Raw genomic sequence first — 18,528 nt, 5'->3', positions numbered from 1 at the left:
GCAGATTGAAATTTAACTACACGTTAAAAGTATCAAATGTGGACCAACAACTGCTTTCCTCTGCCTTATTTTGGATATCTTGGATATTGTGCTTTAAAAAAAAAAAAAAGGGAATCAGCTGGTTTATTCAGATATTTTTGCAGTTAGTTTCTAAATAACAAGGTTTAAGGCTTCCAGTTGCAAACACTTCCTCACATATGACACATTACTGGGGCAGATTATCTTCATTTCTAATAAATAAAAAGCCAGATTGAATGTGGTCATGATTATATTTTCTGTTTCTAACATGGATATTTGAAGTTCTCTGGCATACTGTGGCATCTTGATACGCCTGAAAAGAATTGTGGTCAGATGGATGCAATTTATAGATCTGATGGTGAAGAAAATGTTCAGAGTTATTATCGTTTTTGTTTCCAAAAACATATACTTTAGTATAGTACTCCTTATGCTTTCAGTCTTTAGCCAGTTTTGAATATAAAATAAACAGCGTAGGACGTGGACAGAAATTTAAAATGGATTAGCAGTATTCAGCTGAATAATATACTAACTGATCGACTTTACAATGCACTTTGTGTGACTTGCACCCCATAACCAACATGCGTGCTCACTCAGTTTGTCTTGAAGGTTATTTTACCATTCCTATTTCAATGAGGAAATCATTTAGATAATTATCTCATTTATTGATTTTTTTTCTGTTTCAATTTAGTTTTTGATTGATGTATAACTTTTATGTAGTGAAGTACACAAATTAAGATTAGACAGCTAGATGCATACTCCAGGTAGCCAAGTCCCGGATGAAGATGTGGGACAAACATTTCAAGCAACACAGCAGGTTCCCTCATGTTTCATCCCTGTCACTTCCATGCTCAAAGACCAGCACAGATTAGTTTTGTCTGTTATTAAGCTTCTGGCCTTTATCGTTCAACATCCTCGTTGTCAGATTCATCCACGTTGCTTGTAGCAGTAGCTGATTCTTCACTGAGGTACGGTAGTCCCCTTGTATGTAGTCCTCTTGTATGATTTCATTATTTATTCTGTTGATAAGTATTTGGGTAGTTTCTAGATCAGGGCTATCATGAGTAACACTACTGTGAACATTCTAGTACATATCTTTTGGTGCATATATGTACACTGTCCCTTGGTGTATACCTCGGAGTAGAATTATTGGGTCATAAATGCATAGGCTCAGCATTAGTAAATACAGTTGACCCTTGAACAACATGGATTTGAACTGTGCAGGTTCACTTATATGCAGATATTTTTCAGAAGTAAATACTGCAGTGCTACACAGTCCATGGTTTGTTGAAGCCCTAGTTAGTTGTGGAGGAACCATGGATACGGAGGGCCAACTATAAGCTATATGCAGATTAACCCCCAAGTTGTTAAAGGGTCAACTGTACTGCCAAATGATTTTCCAAAGTAGTTGTACTGATTTACTCTTCCCCCAATAAGAGTTTCAGTTGTTCCACATCCTGGTCAACATTTGATATAGTCAGTCTTTTAAAATTTTAGCTTATCTGATAAGATTTTAGTGGTACCTCATTTTGATTTTAGTTTTTATTTCCCTGGTGTATAATGATGAACACTTCTTTGTATGCTTAATGACTATTTGCCTATCTTCTTTTAAAAAATACCTGCTCAAGTGTTTTGTCCACTAAAAAATTATATTGTCTTCTTACATTTTGTAGAAATTCTTTATACATTTTGGATAGAAGTCCTTTGTCAGATATATGTATTGCAGATACCTTTTCCCAATCTTGCCTTACCTTTTGACTTGCTTAATGGTTTCTTTTAATGAGCATAAATTCTTAATTTTAATGAAGTCTACTTTATTAATCTTTTGTGGTTCTTTTTTGTGTCCTAATTAATAATCTTTGTCCACTCTAAGGTTATGAAGATTCATCCTCCATATTCTTTCTAGAAGGTATATTGACTTTCATTCTATGATTCATCTGTAATTTGTGTTAGTGGTGTGAGATGGGGGGGTGGTTCAAGGTTTTTTTGGTTTTTATCCACATATGGCTATCCAGTTGACCTAGTGCTATTTATTTAAAAGACCGTTTCCCCAACGAATTGTAGATGCACCTTTGTCATAAATCAGGCAAATCTATATGTGTAGGTCTGTTTCTAGACCCTCTATTCTGTTCTATTTTTCTATTTCTTCTTATGTGTAAACCACACTGTCTTAATTATTATAGCTTTATAAGTCTTGATATCTGGTATCTAATGCTCAAGCTTTGTTTTAATTCTACAAATTTGCTTTGGCTATTCTAGTTATTTTGCTTTTCCATAGAATTCTTTGCATTTCCAAAAATCATCTGTCAGTTACCCCACATGCACAAAATTATCAAAAACCTGCTGTCATTTTGATTGGGTTTACATGGAATCCATAAATCAATTTGTGGAGAATTGATGTGTTAATGTTGAGTCTTCCAATCAGTGAATAGTATATTCCTCCATTTATTTAGGTCTTCTTTAATTTCTCTAAGCACTGTTTTGTAATTTTCATTGTAAAAGTCTTTTAAATCTTTGATTAGATTTATTTCTGGTATTTGATAATTTTTCAACAAAAAGCTGGAGCAGTTAGGCATGTATAACCTAAACCTCACATCTTAACAAAAACTAACTTAAAATTGATCTGGCTTAAACATAAAATGCGAAACTATAAAACTTTTAGAGAAAATCTTCATGATCTAGGGCTAGACAAAGAGTTCTTCACTTGGCACTAAAACCATATTGCATAGGATAATAATTGATAAATTGGTATTTAAATGATCTATTTCATATGAGATGAGTTGTGATAGTTTGTACTTTTCAAGGAATTGGTTGAGTCACCTTCAATTGCCTTTGGACAAATTGGGTACCATTCACCTTTTCCCTAGTTGAGGCCAGAACAATGACTGCTTTTACCAGTTCACCCTCCTCTTCCCTTTTGCCCCACCCCGTGAAACAGTAGAATTTTCCAGACTTAATTTTTTTAATGGTCTGAGGAGAGCATAATGCTGAAAAGGCCATATGGAGAAGTACAACTTTTTCTTTCTTAGGAGGGCCTAAGAAGAGGGGACAGTGTTGGAGTTTTTATTTATTTATACTGTCCCTCCAATCAAAAAAGTATTTGAAGCTTCTTGTTGATTGACGTAATATTTTTCTAAGATTTTTAAAGATTTGATTAAAGTAATAATTCGGAAAGAGCTAAAAATACATCTGTAGTGTTGGGTAATTATCATTCACAAACTTTTAGAAATAATCAGAATATCCAAGTGTATGGTAGAAGTAGAAGGCAGAAATCTTACTCTTTTTCTATTGGTAGTAATTTGAGAGTATGTAGAAAGACCTTCAACAAGGTGAAATTTGAGTGGCAAATGATTTTTACCTTACATAGTAAAAGAAAAGTTCGTATCTGGAAACAACATACATCTTTAAAAAGACTCCCAGGTAATCAGTAAAGGATAGGTAGAAATCCAGGAATAATATTAAGGTAAACATGAAGTGAGTAGGAATATTTAGAAAATTAAACTTTTATAGGAAAAGGAAGTAGCCACTTCTACAGGAAAATCATCATTGAATTTAAAGCTAAGAGGGGATTGTTTTTAATGTTTATTAAGAACTCCATGGTATACTAAAAGTTTCTTTGTAAGAAGTAGTGATTTGATAACCAAGATAATTTTAAACATGATCACAGTACAAGTGTATTAGAAACAGGGTAATACGAGGCATATGGTAGTTCCCCTTGGGGTCTTAGGTTCTTAGTCATGAGATAAAACTATACTTGTAAAAGCAATAGTTTACCTATGAATCTTACTGATTTCTTTTTTTTTTGTCAGACCACTACCTGCTGTCTTCTTCAACCAGTCCATTATCATGTCTTTGTTGGTGCGGCCTCCGAAATATATTTTAAGTTTTATTTCTTAATACTGTCATTGCCGTCATCCCAATTCAAGTCATTGTTGACTTTTGCCTGGAACAGTACAATCATCTCCTGTCTTCCTGCTACTATTGTGCCCCTAAAGAACATTTTCTGTACATTAACCACACTGATCTCTTAACACATAGACCACCTAATTTTTTTTGTTGAAAGACCTTCAGTGACTTTCTCCTATTCTTACAATAGTGGCCATAGGTCCTTCTTCAATCATCCCTCATGCTTTTCTTCCCCCTTGCTCTTTATGCTGTAATCGTTCCAGTCTCCTTTTTGTTCCCTGAATAAGCCTAGCACTCTTCTATAACCTATCCTTTATATTTTCTTCTGGCTAAAATGTTTGATTCCTGGTTTTCTCCCATGGCTGACTCAACTCTCAGTCTTCAAGTTTCTGCTTAGAATTCATCTCCCAGAGATGCCTTCTTTGATCACCTCATGTAATATTGGCCTGCCCAAGTTACTGTACATTAATCAATATTGATTTTCTTTGAAACAGCTATCACAGTCTTTAGTTACATTGGTTGTTTGTTTATAGTGTTACCTTCAACTTAAGCGTAAACTCCAAGGATCTTATTTGTCTTATATCTCCAATCCTTCACACGATGCCTAGTAGATACTCAAGAAATAAATTAATGAAAACCTATGAACCCCAAATTCTTAATGATATAAAAATATAAATAAGAGTTCAGACAAATGAGCTATTTATAAAAGGAAGATTTTAAAAGAGATGAAATTTGACCTAAATTTCGAATGGTAGTTAGAATTTTGATTGGTAGGGACTTCTGTCATTAGAGGACCATCATGAACAAGGAAACAGAATTTAGAACAGAAGATTCTCTTTGGAAAGTTGTAAGAGATAAAGTTGAATTAGATATGAAGGGCTAGAGTTTGGAAACCTGAAGAAGCTAAACAGAGGGGTTTAGGTATAATATGATCAGTAGTGGAGAGCTGTTGTCACCCCCTGAGAAGAGGAGCATGAATGACATCATATAAGTAAATTTTTTCAAGGAATTGGTGCATTTCATCTAAGTTTTTATTTCGGGAACATATTCTCTTTCATGTCTGTCAGGTGTGTAGTAAGTTTCCTCTTTCTGGTATTGTTAATTTGTGTCATCTTTTTTTCTTGATCAATCTGGCTAAAAGTTTATCAGTTTTATTGGTCTTTTCAGAGAACTAGATTTTTAATTTTTGTTGATTTTCTATATTGTTTTTCTGTTTTCAATTTCTTTTATTTTTGTTCTTTATTATTTCATCCTTCTGCTTAATTTGGATTTATTTTGTGCTTTTTCTAGTTTCTTAAGGTAGTAGCACAGATCATTGATCTAAAGACCTTTCTTCTTTTCAAATATAAACATTTAATGCTATAATTTCTCTCTGTGCAGTGCTTTAACTACATCCCACAGATTTTGATATGTTCTATTTTCATTTTCATTCAAATAAGTGTGTTCTTATTTTTTAATGATGTCTTCTTTGACCCATGGATTATTTTGAAGTATATGGTTCAGTTTCTAAATATCTGGAGATTTTTCTTGATATCTTTTTGTTACTGATTTCTAGTTTAATTCCACTATGGTCTGAGAATATATTTTGTATCATTTCAGCTCTTTTACATTTGTTACAGTTTTTATAGCCAAAAATATGATCTGTCTTAGTGAATATTGCAGGGGCACTTGACAGGAATATGTATTCTGCTTTTATGGTGTAGCGTGTTCTATAAATATTAATTAGATAAAGTTGGTTGATATCCTTCTGCATTGCTACACAGTTCTCACAGTTGGGGTCATCTTCCTAGCATAGTGGGCAGAGAAAAAAGAAGGAAAAAAACTAAAGATTTCTCTCATTCTCTTTGGACCTTAAGGAGCCCTTTTTTCAGTTCCTCTAACCAGAAATTTCTAATGAAGTCTTAGCTATTGGCATTGCCCACTACCCCAGCTCTGCTAGGGGCCCACTGTAGGTGAGTTGTGAAAGGAAAAACAAGAAAAAAGGGAGGTTTTGGCTTCCCTGGTGACTCAGTGGTTAAGAATCCGCCTGCCAATGCAGGGGACACGGGTTTGAGCCCTGGTCCAGGAAGATCCCACATGCCGTGGAGCAGCTAAGCCCGAGCACCACTACTGAGCCTGCGCTCTAGAGCCCGTGAGCCACAACTACTGAGCCTGTGAGCCACGACTACTGAGCCCGCGTGCCACAACGACTGAAGCCCGCACGCCTAGAGCCCGTGCTCTGCAACAAAGAGAAGCCACCGCAATGAGAAGCATGCACACTGCAATGAAGAGTAGCCCCCACTCGCCGCAGCTAGAGAAAGCCTGCGTGCAACAATAAAGAACCAACGCAACCAAAAATAAAATAAATTTATTAAAAAAAAAAAAACCCTTAAAAAAAAAAAGAAAAGAAAAGAAAAAAGGGAGGTTTCCCCACCCACACACATACTCCAGCTCACAGAGATCCCTTTACCCTGATCTTCTGGGTAAAAAGACAGAATTTCTCCCAGAGTTCTGGCTGTGTGCATACCACTGAGTGCCCACCCTCAGCTTAAGGCCACAAGAGAAAAGAGGAAAAACTAGGAAATTCAACCTCCGTATGGGTCTTCTCTCTAAGAATTGGCTCTCCTCCCCAATCTGCCTGCTTTTCTTTACTTTTCAGAGTTGTTTGGTAGTTGCTGTTTGTATTTTGTCCTGAGTTTTTACTTGTTATTAGTGAGATATAAAGACTTTAGTGGACTTAAGCCAACTTGGCTACCCTAGTCCTCAAGTAGCTCTTTTTAAAAGACTTTATTTCTTGGACTTCCCTGGTAACGCAGTGGTTAAGAATCCGCCTGCCAATGCAGGCGACACAGGTTCGATCCCTGCTCTGGGAAGATCCCACATGCCGTGGAGCAACTAAGCCCGTGCGCCGCAACTACTGAGCCTACGCTCTAGAGCCCGTGTGCCACAACTCCTGAGCCCACGTGCTGCAAATACTGAAGCCCGCAAGCCTAGAGCCCATGCTCCACAACAAGAGAAGCCACCGCAATGAGAAGCCCGCGAACCGCAACAAAGAGTAGCCCCCGCTCGCCGCAACCAGAGAAAAGCCCACGCACCGCAACGCAGCCAAAAAAATAAATAAAATAACAGAATAAAAAAAAAGACTATTTCTTCAGAGTAGTTTAAGGTTCACAGCAAAATCGAGGTGATGCGGAGATTTCCTGTATAGCCCCTGAGCCTACCCGTGCATAGCCTTTCCCATAAGCAATATCCCCCACGAGACTGGTACATTGGTTAAACTGATGAACCTACATTGACACATCATAATCATCCAAAGTCAGTAGTTTACCTTAGTACACTCTTGGTGTTGTACGTTATGTGGATTTGGGCAAATGTTTAATAGCATGTATTCATCATGGTGGTATCATAAAGAGTATTTTCACTGCCCTGAAGATCCTCTGTGTGCCCCCTCTTCACCCCTTCCTCCCCACCCCCACCAACTCCTGGCAACCACTGATCTTTTAACTGTCTCCATAGTTTTGCCTTTTCCAAAATGTCGTATAATTGAAACCATACAGTATGTAGCCATTTCAGATTGGTTTCCTTCCCTTAATGCACCTTTAAGTTTCCTACCTGTCTTTTCATGGCTTGATAGGTCATTTCTTGTTAACACTGAATGATATTTCATTGTCTGGATGTACCACAGTTTATCCATTCACCTACTGAAGGATATCTTGGTTGCTTCCAAGTTTTGGCAATTATGAATAAAGCTGCTATGTACATCCATATGCAGGTTTTATATATTCATAATTATTCACTTTTGGGGGTAAATACCAAGGATTGCTGGATTGTATGATAAGAGTATGTGTAGTTTTCTAAGAAACCACTAAACTGTCCTCCAAGTGGCTATACCATTTTGCATTCCCACCAGGAATGAATGAGAGTTCCTGTTGCTCCTGTCTATCATTTGGTGTTGTCAGTCTTCTAGATTTTGTCCATTCTAGTAGGTGTATAGTGGTATCTCTGTTTTAATTTGAATTTCTCTGACAGAATATGATGTGCAGCATCTTTTCACATGCTTATTTGCCATCTGTATATCTTCTTCATTGAGATGTCTATTAAGGTCTTTCGCCCATTTTTTTAATTGGGTTGTTTGTTTCTTGTTGAGTTTTAAGACTTCTTTGTATATTTTGGATAACAATCCTTTATCAGAGATGTCTTTTGCAAATATTTTCTCCCTCAAATGGTTTTTTAATACAACATTCAAAATGCCTGAGTTGCATTGTCATGATCAATTGGTCCCTCACCATCAAACTGTTCTTCTGATACAGTGTCAGCTCTTAATTTCTATTAAAACAGATTATTTTTATCTACATCGGTTTGGAGTATCCGTGATAGCTTTGAGTATCTTTTTAGTGTTATTACGCTCCTAACTTAATTTTTACATTACATTTACAAATTTCTCTCTGTTCTTCAGTATGCAGTCTGAAACCAAGAGAAAGTTGCAGCATAGAATTGTGGTTTCCTTTCATTACTCGAGCTAAATTACCAGAAGTGCTCTTTTAAGATGAAATATTTAGTCACCTCAAAACAAATCAGTTTAGAGGAAGACGGAAGCCTTACTTAGCTTATGTTTTCCATCCTTACGAGAAGTATTGATGTTTTATGCTGGCAGGCTGTGGTAAGAGCCTTCAACTCCTAGCCAAAAACCATTCTCTTTCTCCAGAACTGCCATAATACTTTACTGAAAGATTAAAAATATCAATCCCAAGGGTGGGGAAACAGGCACTCTTAAGCACTGTTGGTTGTAGTATAAATTTCTGGATGTCAGTTGAGATTGCATGTATGTGTGCACGGCAATCTGGTTATCTAATGTAGAAATGTGATTTTTCTGGTTTAAATGGTATGCCATACACACACACACACACACACACACACACACACACACATTATGCATACCTTTGAGAAAGTAGTTATACCTCTAGGTGTAGTTCATCAGATTGCTGTTTATTAGTGAAAAAAATGAGTAGAGGGGAACTCTCCATGCACAAATGGAGAAGGAGTCATTAAATTACGGTATGTTTATCGTAGAGACTCTATAAAATGGAATACTGTTTAGCCATTAATATGATGTATATCACTTATTGATATACAAAGTCCATGATAAGTGAACATCGAAGCTGGTATAATCTCCTTTCATAAAAATTTACACTTATATAGATATGTATAGGAAAATAGTGAAACGATATACAACAAAATAATTATAGCAATTATTCTCATGGAGGTGAGATTAAGAATGTTTTTCAGTTTCCTCTTTACCTATTTAAATATTGCCATGGGTTTTTTTAAATCATTATGTGTTACTTATTTGACCAGGGAGATGGAGAAGAAAAGCTATTTTCATTTTGGAGAAAAGATTTCTATGTTCTCAAGCGTAAAAGGAGGGACAAGGTGTTACAGATCACAGCTCATTAGATAGGGATAAACTTTTTAGCACTGACTTTTTAACACTAACATTTAACAGAACTGACAGGAAGGACAAAATGGGTTGCCTGAGATATGATTTCCACATCACTAAAGATGTTGAAATATAACCATTTGGTAAGGTTGTCATGGAAATGATTAAAGCATCAGGTGTTCTGACATTTTGCCTTGAGACCCTCTTGGTAGGTGAGATTTTTAACAACGGGTGGAAGGTTGAACAAGGGGACCTTGTAAGTAAAAATCTTTCCGATTCTCATTTCTGAATTTAAAGAGAATTGTATTTCAACCTGCTCTTGAAAAAGTGACTGAGAAGACAGCAGCCTGGTAAAATTCATGTGAAGCATAGCCTTCTTTTAATATGCTACAATGCAGCACCCTCAAAAGGAAGTTAAAGGAACTGAGTGTAGTGGTATCTGTCTACAACTTATCATTGGTGAATAAATGCAGGGAAGAAGGAATTGATCCTGGACTTGCCACAGTATTAAACCATGAACTATACACATACAGTATTGTTTGGGGGTCACAACGTAGTAGATCAGGTCAGTGATTCCTAAACCCTGCTGAACCTCACAATTAGTCTTCAGAACTTATAGATATAGATAGGTATTTTTTAATAGGGTCTTGAGTCCTGATCCCACAAATTCAGATTCAGTAGCTCTGGAGTTGGGCCTGGGAATCAGTATTTTTAATTCTCAAGCTATTTTGGTGATCAGCCGAGTTTAGACACAACCAGAATAAACTATACATACACATATACCCATATCAAGACAGTTACATAAAGACTGTTGACAAACATCAAATGCTTTGAACTATTCATATCTACAAAGCTGCCTTCACTGAGAAGCCATCAACATTCTACAGCTAAGTGATACTCAAGCCAGTATTTCTGATGTTTCATTCAATGCATTAAGCAGAGCTGCTCAAAAGAACTAATTTTATTTATTAATATGTTATGTAATCATGCTCATGATACAGTAAACAACACGAACATTCATGTTAATAAAACAAGAGTTCTGGGCTTCCCTGGTGGCGCAGTGGTTGAGAATCTGCCTGCCAATGCAGGGGACGCAGGTTCGAGCCCTGGTCCGGGAAGATCCCACATGCTGCAGAGCAACTGGGCCCGTGAGCCACAACTACTGAGCCTGCGCGTGTGGAGCCTGTGCTCCGCAACAAGAGAGGCCGCGACAGTGAGAGGCCCGCGCACCGCGATGAAGAGTGGCCCCCGCTTGCCACAACTAGAGAAAGCCCTCGCACAGAAACGAAGACCCAACACAGCCAAATAATAATAATAATAATAATAAATAAATAAATAAAATTTATTAAAAAAAACAAGAGTTCTCAGAATATAAACAAAAATAACAGTGAGATGCAGAAGCCACTGTATGATCCTGCTCTCAAAGGAAACATCAAGGAAGTTATGCTGAAGTTGATGAGAAACCAGCTGATGTTTAAGATGTGAACAGGGTGGTACTCTGCTCTTAATAATGTTAACAACAATACATAAATATTTTCGGAATTTTGCATCTTCACCTTTGTTCCCAAGTGATGTGTTTAGAAAAGGGAAAAAATGAAGACAACTCACGAAACTGTTATAAATATAGAACATGAAATGAAAGTACTGCCGTCACCTGCCAACCAAGTACCTAGTCTTCCTAGATAATCTAGTTGGCCCTGTCATAGATGTCACATTTGTCTTCTGAGGCCACTTTTGCCACCCAGGTTCCAAAGTTCTGTTTAGCCTGAAATGAACAGGTTTCCTATGCTGCAGGGTTTCTGGCTGCAGGAGTGGCAGGAGGCTATACAGATGGGCCCCCAGCCATCACACACACTCCCACCAGCTTTCACACTGGCTGGCCTGTGTCCTACCTGGCATGCTCTTCCCCAGATACCTGCTTGGCAAACTCCCTTACACCTTTGCTCACATGCCACCATCCCAACAAGGCCTACCCTGCTCATCTGGTTTAAAGTAGCACCTGTGCTCCCAGCCCCCTCCCTGTTCTGCAGTTTTTTTCCATTGCACTTAACACCATTTAGTAAACCAATAATTTACATATTTACTTAGGTGTATTATCGATGACCGTCTCCTCTGCTAGACTCTGGGGCAGAGCTCTTTGTTTTATTCACTGATGTATCATAAGTGCCTAGAATAGTATCCAGCGCATAGTAGGCCCTTATCAAATAAACGTGTGTTAAATGGATGAATAAATATACAACACATTGATTGTTTATCACTAGTTATTTATGCAGCGGCAGGCAGTTTTCTGTAGAGCCTTCAGTACTTGCATAGCTAAAAGCATCCCACGTTTCCGTGTTTGAACAGTGTTGTCAGTGAGAGGGAGCTGCCGGGGCCCCGAGTGCATCTCCAGCTTCCTGGGAGGCGGAGTGCACTGAGCACCCGCTCCACTCGCCAAGTCGGAAAGCTCTGCTGCCTGGGGACTTCGCCCCACTGAGTCTGACGAGGTTACCCCTGCATGTTGGGCTTACTCCTGAGGCGTCCATCCGCATCTCTTGTGAAGCTCAGCCTGTTGGGTGCTGTTCTTAGAGCAGTGCTGGGCTCTCAGCAGTCACTCAGTAAGTGATACGTGTTGTCTTGGGAGTGACCTGCTGTGTCTGTGCTGACTTTCAACTTCAGGGCTTAAGAACCCCTTAGAAATTAGCTAGTCCAGCTCATTTTATAGTCCAAGAAACCACAGAACGTAGAGATGAAGTTAATTTTCTAAATTCACAGCACTGGCGAGAGGCAGTTCTGGAACTGGAGTCCTGGTCTGGGTCTTTTTGCTTGGTTTGTTTCTTAACATACCGTATAGCCACAGTGGAGAGCAGGACCAGTTTCCTCACACCCTCACTGTATTCTGTCAGCCTCATCCTTTGCTGCTTTCCCTTTTCTTTCTCACTCATCTTCCTGAAGGAGGATCCAGGTTTCTCCAGGTCTTACCTCCACACAGAGGACCAATTCTGTCATCCCAAGCCAGCGCCTTTTCAGATTCCCTTCCCCGCAGGTACCCACATTTGGAGAAGGCTCCCGCTTGTCCTGTTCCCTGTTGTTACGATGCTCAGCCTCGGGAGGGGGCGGGGTAGAGTAGAAGAGGCTGCTATAAGGGGGCTGCTTTATCCCTGTGACTCCAGGCCTGCCTCTGCCCCTCGTCCTCACCACCCAGATTGGTGCGCCGCCCTTCCCACTCCGCGCCCCTCCCACTCCGCGCCCCCCCCACTCCGCGCCCCCCTCCATCAGTTCCCCCTCCTCCTTCACACTTCCTGAGGCCGTGGTCTCATATCAGCGGGCAGGAGGGGAAAGAACACCACCCTTCATTTATCCGGCGCTTGGTTTTTTTTTTTTTTTTTTAATATTATTTATTTATGGCTGTGTTGGGTCTTCGTTTCTGTGTGAGGGCTTTCTCTAGTTGCGGCGAGCGGGGGCCACTCTTCATCGCGGTGCGCGGGCCTCTCACTATCGCGGCCCCTCTTGTTGCGGAGCACAGGCTCCACACGCGCAGGCTCAGTAATTGTGGCTCACGGGCCCAGTTGCTCCGCGGCATGTGGGATCTTCCCAGACCAGGGCTCGAACCCGTGTCCCCTGCATTGGCAGGCAGATTCTCAACCACTGCACCACCAGGGAAGCCCCGGCACTTGGTTTTTTCTAGATTCTCTCATGTGACCGTTACAGCAACCTTGTGTGTTAAGTGGGAACAGATAGTCTTACTCCTGCTTTACTGATGAGGAAATGAAATATAGGCGAGTAGAGTAACTGATTTGCTCAGTCTTGCAGCCTCTCAGTGGCCCGACTGGAAGCTGAGCCTCCAAATCCTGTCTCATATATTCATGTTAACCGAAAGAGCCACAAAATTGATCACCGTCTGGTATTCTGAAATGTACATAGTACCGTTTTTTCTTAAACATCTTATTCAGTCTTTTAAAGTCTTCTGAGAATATTAATCTGGATTTCTCTAGCATCTTTAGCATCTTGGTTTTAGGAAAGACCACTGAATTCAGTGTGTGATATAATGGACAAGGTCTCTGATACTAAGTGCACATTTTGGTTTAACAATCATTAAATACTGTTGCATGTGGACCTATGTTTGCAGTGTTCTAGTTATTACCCTTTTGAGAATCTGTTAGATTTATTCAGATTCTTGATTCAGTGTATCATACAATGGTTAATGATTTGGTTTTTTACACGTTTTGAAAATCCACATATTTGTAGTTTTTAATTAAAAGTGTAAGAAATATTTATGTATAAAGCATGATATTATACTGTGTATTTAAACTAAAAAGTATTCCTTAAAATAGCACTTGATTAATAATAGAAAGGAATGCCTTATCACTTTCCTTTTTATTAAGTATTATAAACAGAGATTGAAATTAATTTTAACTTTAATCAATAAATTTTACTTAATTTTATTAATGTTTATGTTACTTCACTTCTAGACAAAGTGTTTTAAACACACAGTGATGTATAGCCTCTTATAAGAAAAACAAAATGCAGTTATACCTTTGCAAGTAAAACAGATTAGGAACTGACCTTGTCCTGACAGGACTGGCCGTGTCAGCTCCTTGCCAAGCTTCTCTGTACAGCAGGCCAAGAGGGCTTGTATGCAAAGCAGCTGATTTATAGTGTTTGTAATGCAGCTTCATTCTCACTGCCATTGTCCTCCCAGAGGCCAAGGGGTACACGTAATTGTTTGTATGTGAGGGTCCTAGAAGGTGTGAAAAACTCCTGTGTCATATGTTCAGAGCTCTCGGTATGATCTGAGATCAGAAAGCCTAGGCACCGCTGAAATACAGTAAATGCATGGAAAGTCCTTTGATAAAAATTGGAATTGTCCAGATCCATTTCCTGCAAAATGATAATATCCAAATCTTAGATTTACCTTTGATATTGTTATCCCCACTATCCCCACTCATTTTTAAGTTGCTTGTGTGTTTCAGATTTCTGAGGGGCGCACTGCCTGGAGTGTGCCCTCTTGTTGAGACCATTCTCAGTTTGATCTTGTGCCAAAGAAAAAAAGAGAGACTCTGTTGGGAATATAGTTTGCTTTATAAATTAGGGTGAGTAGAGATGAACCATCTTGCCAGGATGATGAAGTTGTGGAAGTACTGTCACTAACATTAGCTGCCAGCCTGTTACTCAGTTTCCTGAATGATAAAAACGCTGTACAAATCCTGCCTTAGTAAATCCTGACTATGTGTAGCTTTCTCTTCTGATTAGCTGTATCTAGTCACATTTGTTATCACTTGTGTGCAGGTTTGCAGTTTGCTTTCTTTATAAATTAGAGATGCATTCTGCTTAGGGGTAAGTACAAACACACAGACACAGGTATTGATTTATCCTAAAATCACAAAAAGCTTTTAAAATGATGTATAAAGTAAAAATGTATTAGCAACATTGCTTAGAACAAACATAAACACAAATAATAAATAAATATACACAGTAGCACCATGTATTTTTACACCATGAGTAACCATTGTAGAGAGAATCATCTTTAGTACCAAAATGATTTAGGACCTCTTTGTTGTTTTCATATTATCTGTTGTCTATTAGTTTAGCTTTTTCCAAACATCTTTACTTATAGACACCTTACCTGAGTCCATCTGACTCGTATAACAAAAATACAATAGACTGCATGGCTTAAACAACAGAAAATTATTCCTCCCAGTTCTGGAGGCTGGGGAGTCCAAGATCAAGGCTCTGGAAGATTCAGTGTCTGGTGTGGGCCCACTTCCCTAGTTCATACACTGTCATCTTTTCACTATGTCTTTACTTGGCTGTAGGGGCAAAGGAGCTCTCTGGGGTCTCTTTTATAAGGGCACAAATTCCATTCATGATCTAATCACTTCCCAAAGGCCCGACCTAAATACCATCACCATCACTTTGGGGATTAGGTTTCAACATATGAATTTTGGTGGGACACACATTTAGTCTGTAGCACACTGATTCTAGTTAGGAAGGAAAAGAAGTGGTAACATCAAATAAAGCTAATGATTGGAATGTTTAAGTCCTTGTCAGGCTGAAAAGAACCGTGATTGTCTTTCAACAGGCTAATCTATAACAGTTTGTGTAAAGGGATAGAGTGTAGTTGTGTTTGGTGGGTTTCATCCTAATGAGTTCTACTAGCTTTTTTCTTATTTAGGAACTATTAGAACATGTCAGTTTTGTATACTTCTAGAACATAGTAAAATGCTGAAATTATATAAAATTATAAATTATTCGTTTAGTCACAAGAGCTATTACCTCATCATCTGAATTTTTGTAAGCATCTCTTATAATGAAAAAAGTTTAATCCATATAAAGGGATTTATTCTGAGATTCTGAGAATAATTTTCCAAGTATATCTGGAAAGGTACATTGATTTTAAAAGATGTATAATTGATTAATTTAAAACATCATTTTGAAAAACCCATTTATGACCTACTATGAGAGCTGCTTCTAAATGCCTTCTGGCAAATGTCAGACCAACTGGAGCAAATAATTTTTCAGGTAACTAAAAAGAGCATTTGTAGTAGAATATAGTGAAAAAAGAGAAAATACACTTTACCTGTTTAACTTCGTGCTAACTTCTCCAACATCTGTGTGTTTTGTTTATTCTCTCGTAGGTATGAGAAAGTGCCAGTCATCTTGGTCGGGAACAAAGTAGACCTGGAAAGTGAGAGAGAAGTGTCCTCCAATGAAGGCAGAGCCCTTGCAGAAGAGTGGGGCTGCCCCTTCATGGAGACGTCTGCCAAGAGTAAAACAATGGTGGACGAACTCTTTGCAGAAATTGTGAGGCAAATGAACTATGCCGCACAGCCCGACAAGGATGACCCGTGCTGTTCCGCGTGTAACATCCAGTAGCGCTCACACGTGGCTGCCCTGAATCGTAGGCGATACCAGCCTCGTCTGCTCGACAGTGGAGCTTGCAGGATGTGTGGTGTGACTCTCCAGTGAAATAGCAGTCCTTGTTCAGAGTGGAGCAGTGATGGTCAGTTGATGTCTCTGAGTAACATGTGGGTTCAGTAACTCCAGTCTTCACCGTTGTCCTCAGTCTTCTCTAGGCACCTGCAGCTTCAGGCATAGCCAAGTCGATCTACAGGGTGTTCTCCTTTGAAAGCTATCATGGCATTGTCACTGAGTTGACAGAAGCAACTATGGTATATGTTAAAAATAATCATGGGCAAGAAACCAGAAGAATTCCTGTGACCACTTACAATTAAAATATTTTGTCTTCTGTTAAAAAAAAAAAAAATTAAGTAAAGGAGAAATATTTTCCTACAAGAGTACTGAATTTCAGGAACTGAGATAGTGCTTCTAACCAATGTATCACGTCAAGTAAGATAACAACAGCTGACCTGCCAACAGCATTACAGGGAGAGATTCTTTGCTCAGCTGACATATTTGTTTTTCAATATTGATGCTTAATTGTAGATGTTATCCTAATTTGTGACACGGAACTAACTCACACATCAGTCCTTGATAGAGCAAAAGTCACAACAGGTTGTGTAAAAATACAGCCTAGTGTTAGAATGTGTCATCACCTGCTTTGCCCAGAAAGTGGAGACTCTTACAAGGGTTTGAGCCGAATTAAAACCCCAAACCCACCCTCTGTTAACTAAGCAGGGATGGTCTTTATTACTTTACTGAACAAGAAGGAAGCAACTGTGACGGAAAGAGATTGTGTAGCCTTACTAACGAGAAGTGTTCTAGTAGATTAACTAGTACCATCATGTAAGGAAAACGAAGCCATGTTGCATCCACATGTTCCCGTTTGCAGAAACCTCACAGGACAGTACAGATATCTTGCATTTTTACGTTCATTAAAGCAGCAAATTCCTTCTTGCCTTTAAGGGCTATGGTTGTGGTGTGATTCTTGGCTAACCTGCTTTTGAAATCAAGTTTTCTATAGCAGAGCTTTATCGCAGGCATTTAAAAAATTGAATAAACATGTGAAATAATTTGGGCTTAAAAGTAGAACATAAATTATAGAGTGGAAGGTAAGAGACAAAAAAAAAAAAAACCCTTTAATTTTCCTGGAGAATTATATAAAGATTTTCTTATAACAATTTTGCCCTGATTACTGAAGTGGCAAATAAAGCTAGAGTGAATATTTTGTTTTGAAAAGGTGCTCAAGTTCTGACATTTTTGGTTTTCATAGCCGTAAAGTATTTATCATTTGCATGACTAAAGGCACATGAAAAACCTATTCATAAGTTTTACAATCAAGTGCAGAAGGGTTTTCAACTAACTTCAGAGTTATAAATGCTGAAGAGAGTATCTTGAGCTGATCCTCTGGAGATAAATTTGGCCTTCAGAACTGCAGTATCACTGAGCCTGTGATCTACATACCGCCCGACATTTTGTTGGTTTCACGCTCTTGTGCAAGTAAGCTTGGGTCTTATGCGTGTAACTGAGCGAAGAGTGTATGTTTGCGTGTGCATGTGTGTTTATTGTTCCTACGAATTTGGCACAAGTCAGAGATAATTGCCTATAATGAGAATCTGTACTGCAGAATATAGTGTATCAAAACCATTTTTTTCTTTTAAATTATTTGTTTTTATACATTATTGAAATCATTGGTAGCCCCCCAAGTGTTTAGTAACCTGACATTAAGGTTAGAGGAGAGAAAAAAGGTGGATAGTCCTTTTCATAGATGAGAAAACAGAGATCTGTGGGTAAAACCAGACCGTAGTTGTCAGAAGTCTTTGAATTGTGAATATTCGCATTCTTCAATATAGTTTTTTTTTTATGATCCCCAATTATGAAGCACCTTGTTGATAGGACAGAAAGTTCTAACCAGTTTTATTGAAATAAATTTCATCACGTAAAAGGTGATTTGACTCAATCACGTAGAGAAATCAAAGATTCAAGAAGTATGATTTTATCAACTGAATTAGAAATATTTGTTAGTGCACTGTTTGAGTTTTGAAGCCTGTAACTTCTAAGAATGATTCTGTTTTTTAGAATTCCATATTTGGTAGCAATTTATGGCAACAGATTACATATTAAAAACATCTATAAAGATTCTACAGTTTTACATTGTGGATTGCTATGCAGACAAGAAAAATAAGTTAAATAATATGAAAGGTATGGCAAGATATAAGGTGGAAAAGGTTATCTAAAAATTTGGGTTTTAGTTAGACGTGTTTTTCAGACAATAAGGTGGTTTTTTACTGTAAAGTTGTTAATAACTGATT

The 18,528-nt window shown here is 38.4% G+C and overlaps 1 protein-coding gene across 1 annotated transcript in view; it reads left to right on the top strand.

The window, feature by feature from the left end:
* Positions 1–17,290, top strand: part of RAP2A (RAP2A, member of RAS oncogene family) — a 37,700-nt gene extending 20,410 nt beyond the window's left edge. Inside the window, exon 2 of the mRNA XM_061171066.1 lies at positions 15,955–17,290. Within this exon, the coding sequence (XP_061027049.1) occupies positions 15,955–16,192 (238 nt within the window). The 3' untranslated portion in view covers positions 16,193–17,290. The remainder of the gene's footprint in view (positions 1–15,954) is intronic.
* The last annotated feature ends 1,238 nt before the right edge of the window (positions 17,291–18,528 follow it).

The sequence above is a fragment of the Eubalaena glacialis genome, chromosome 16, assembly GCF_028564815.1.
Source record: "Eubalaena glacialis isolate mEubGla1 chromosome 16, mEubGla1.1.hap2.+ XY, whole genome shotgun sequence".
Lineage (NCBI taxonomy): Eukaryota > Metazoa > Chordata > Mammalia > Artiodactyla > Balaenidae > Eubalaena > Eubalaena glacialis.
This window is presented reverse-complemented; position numbering and strand designations above follow the sequence as displayed.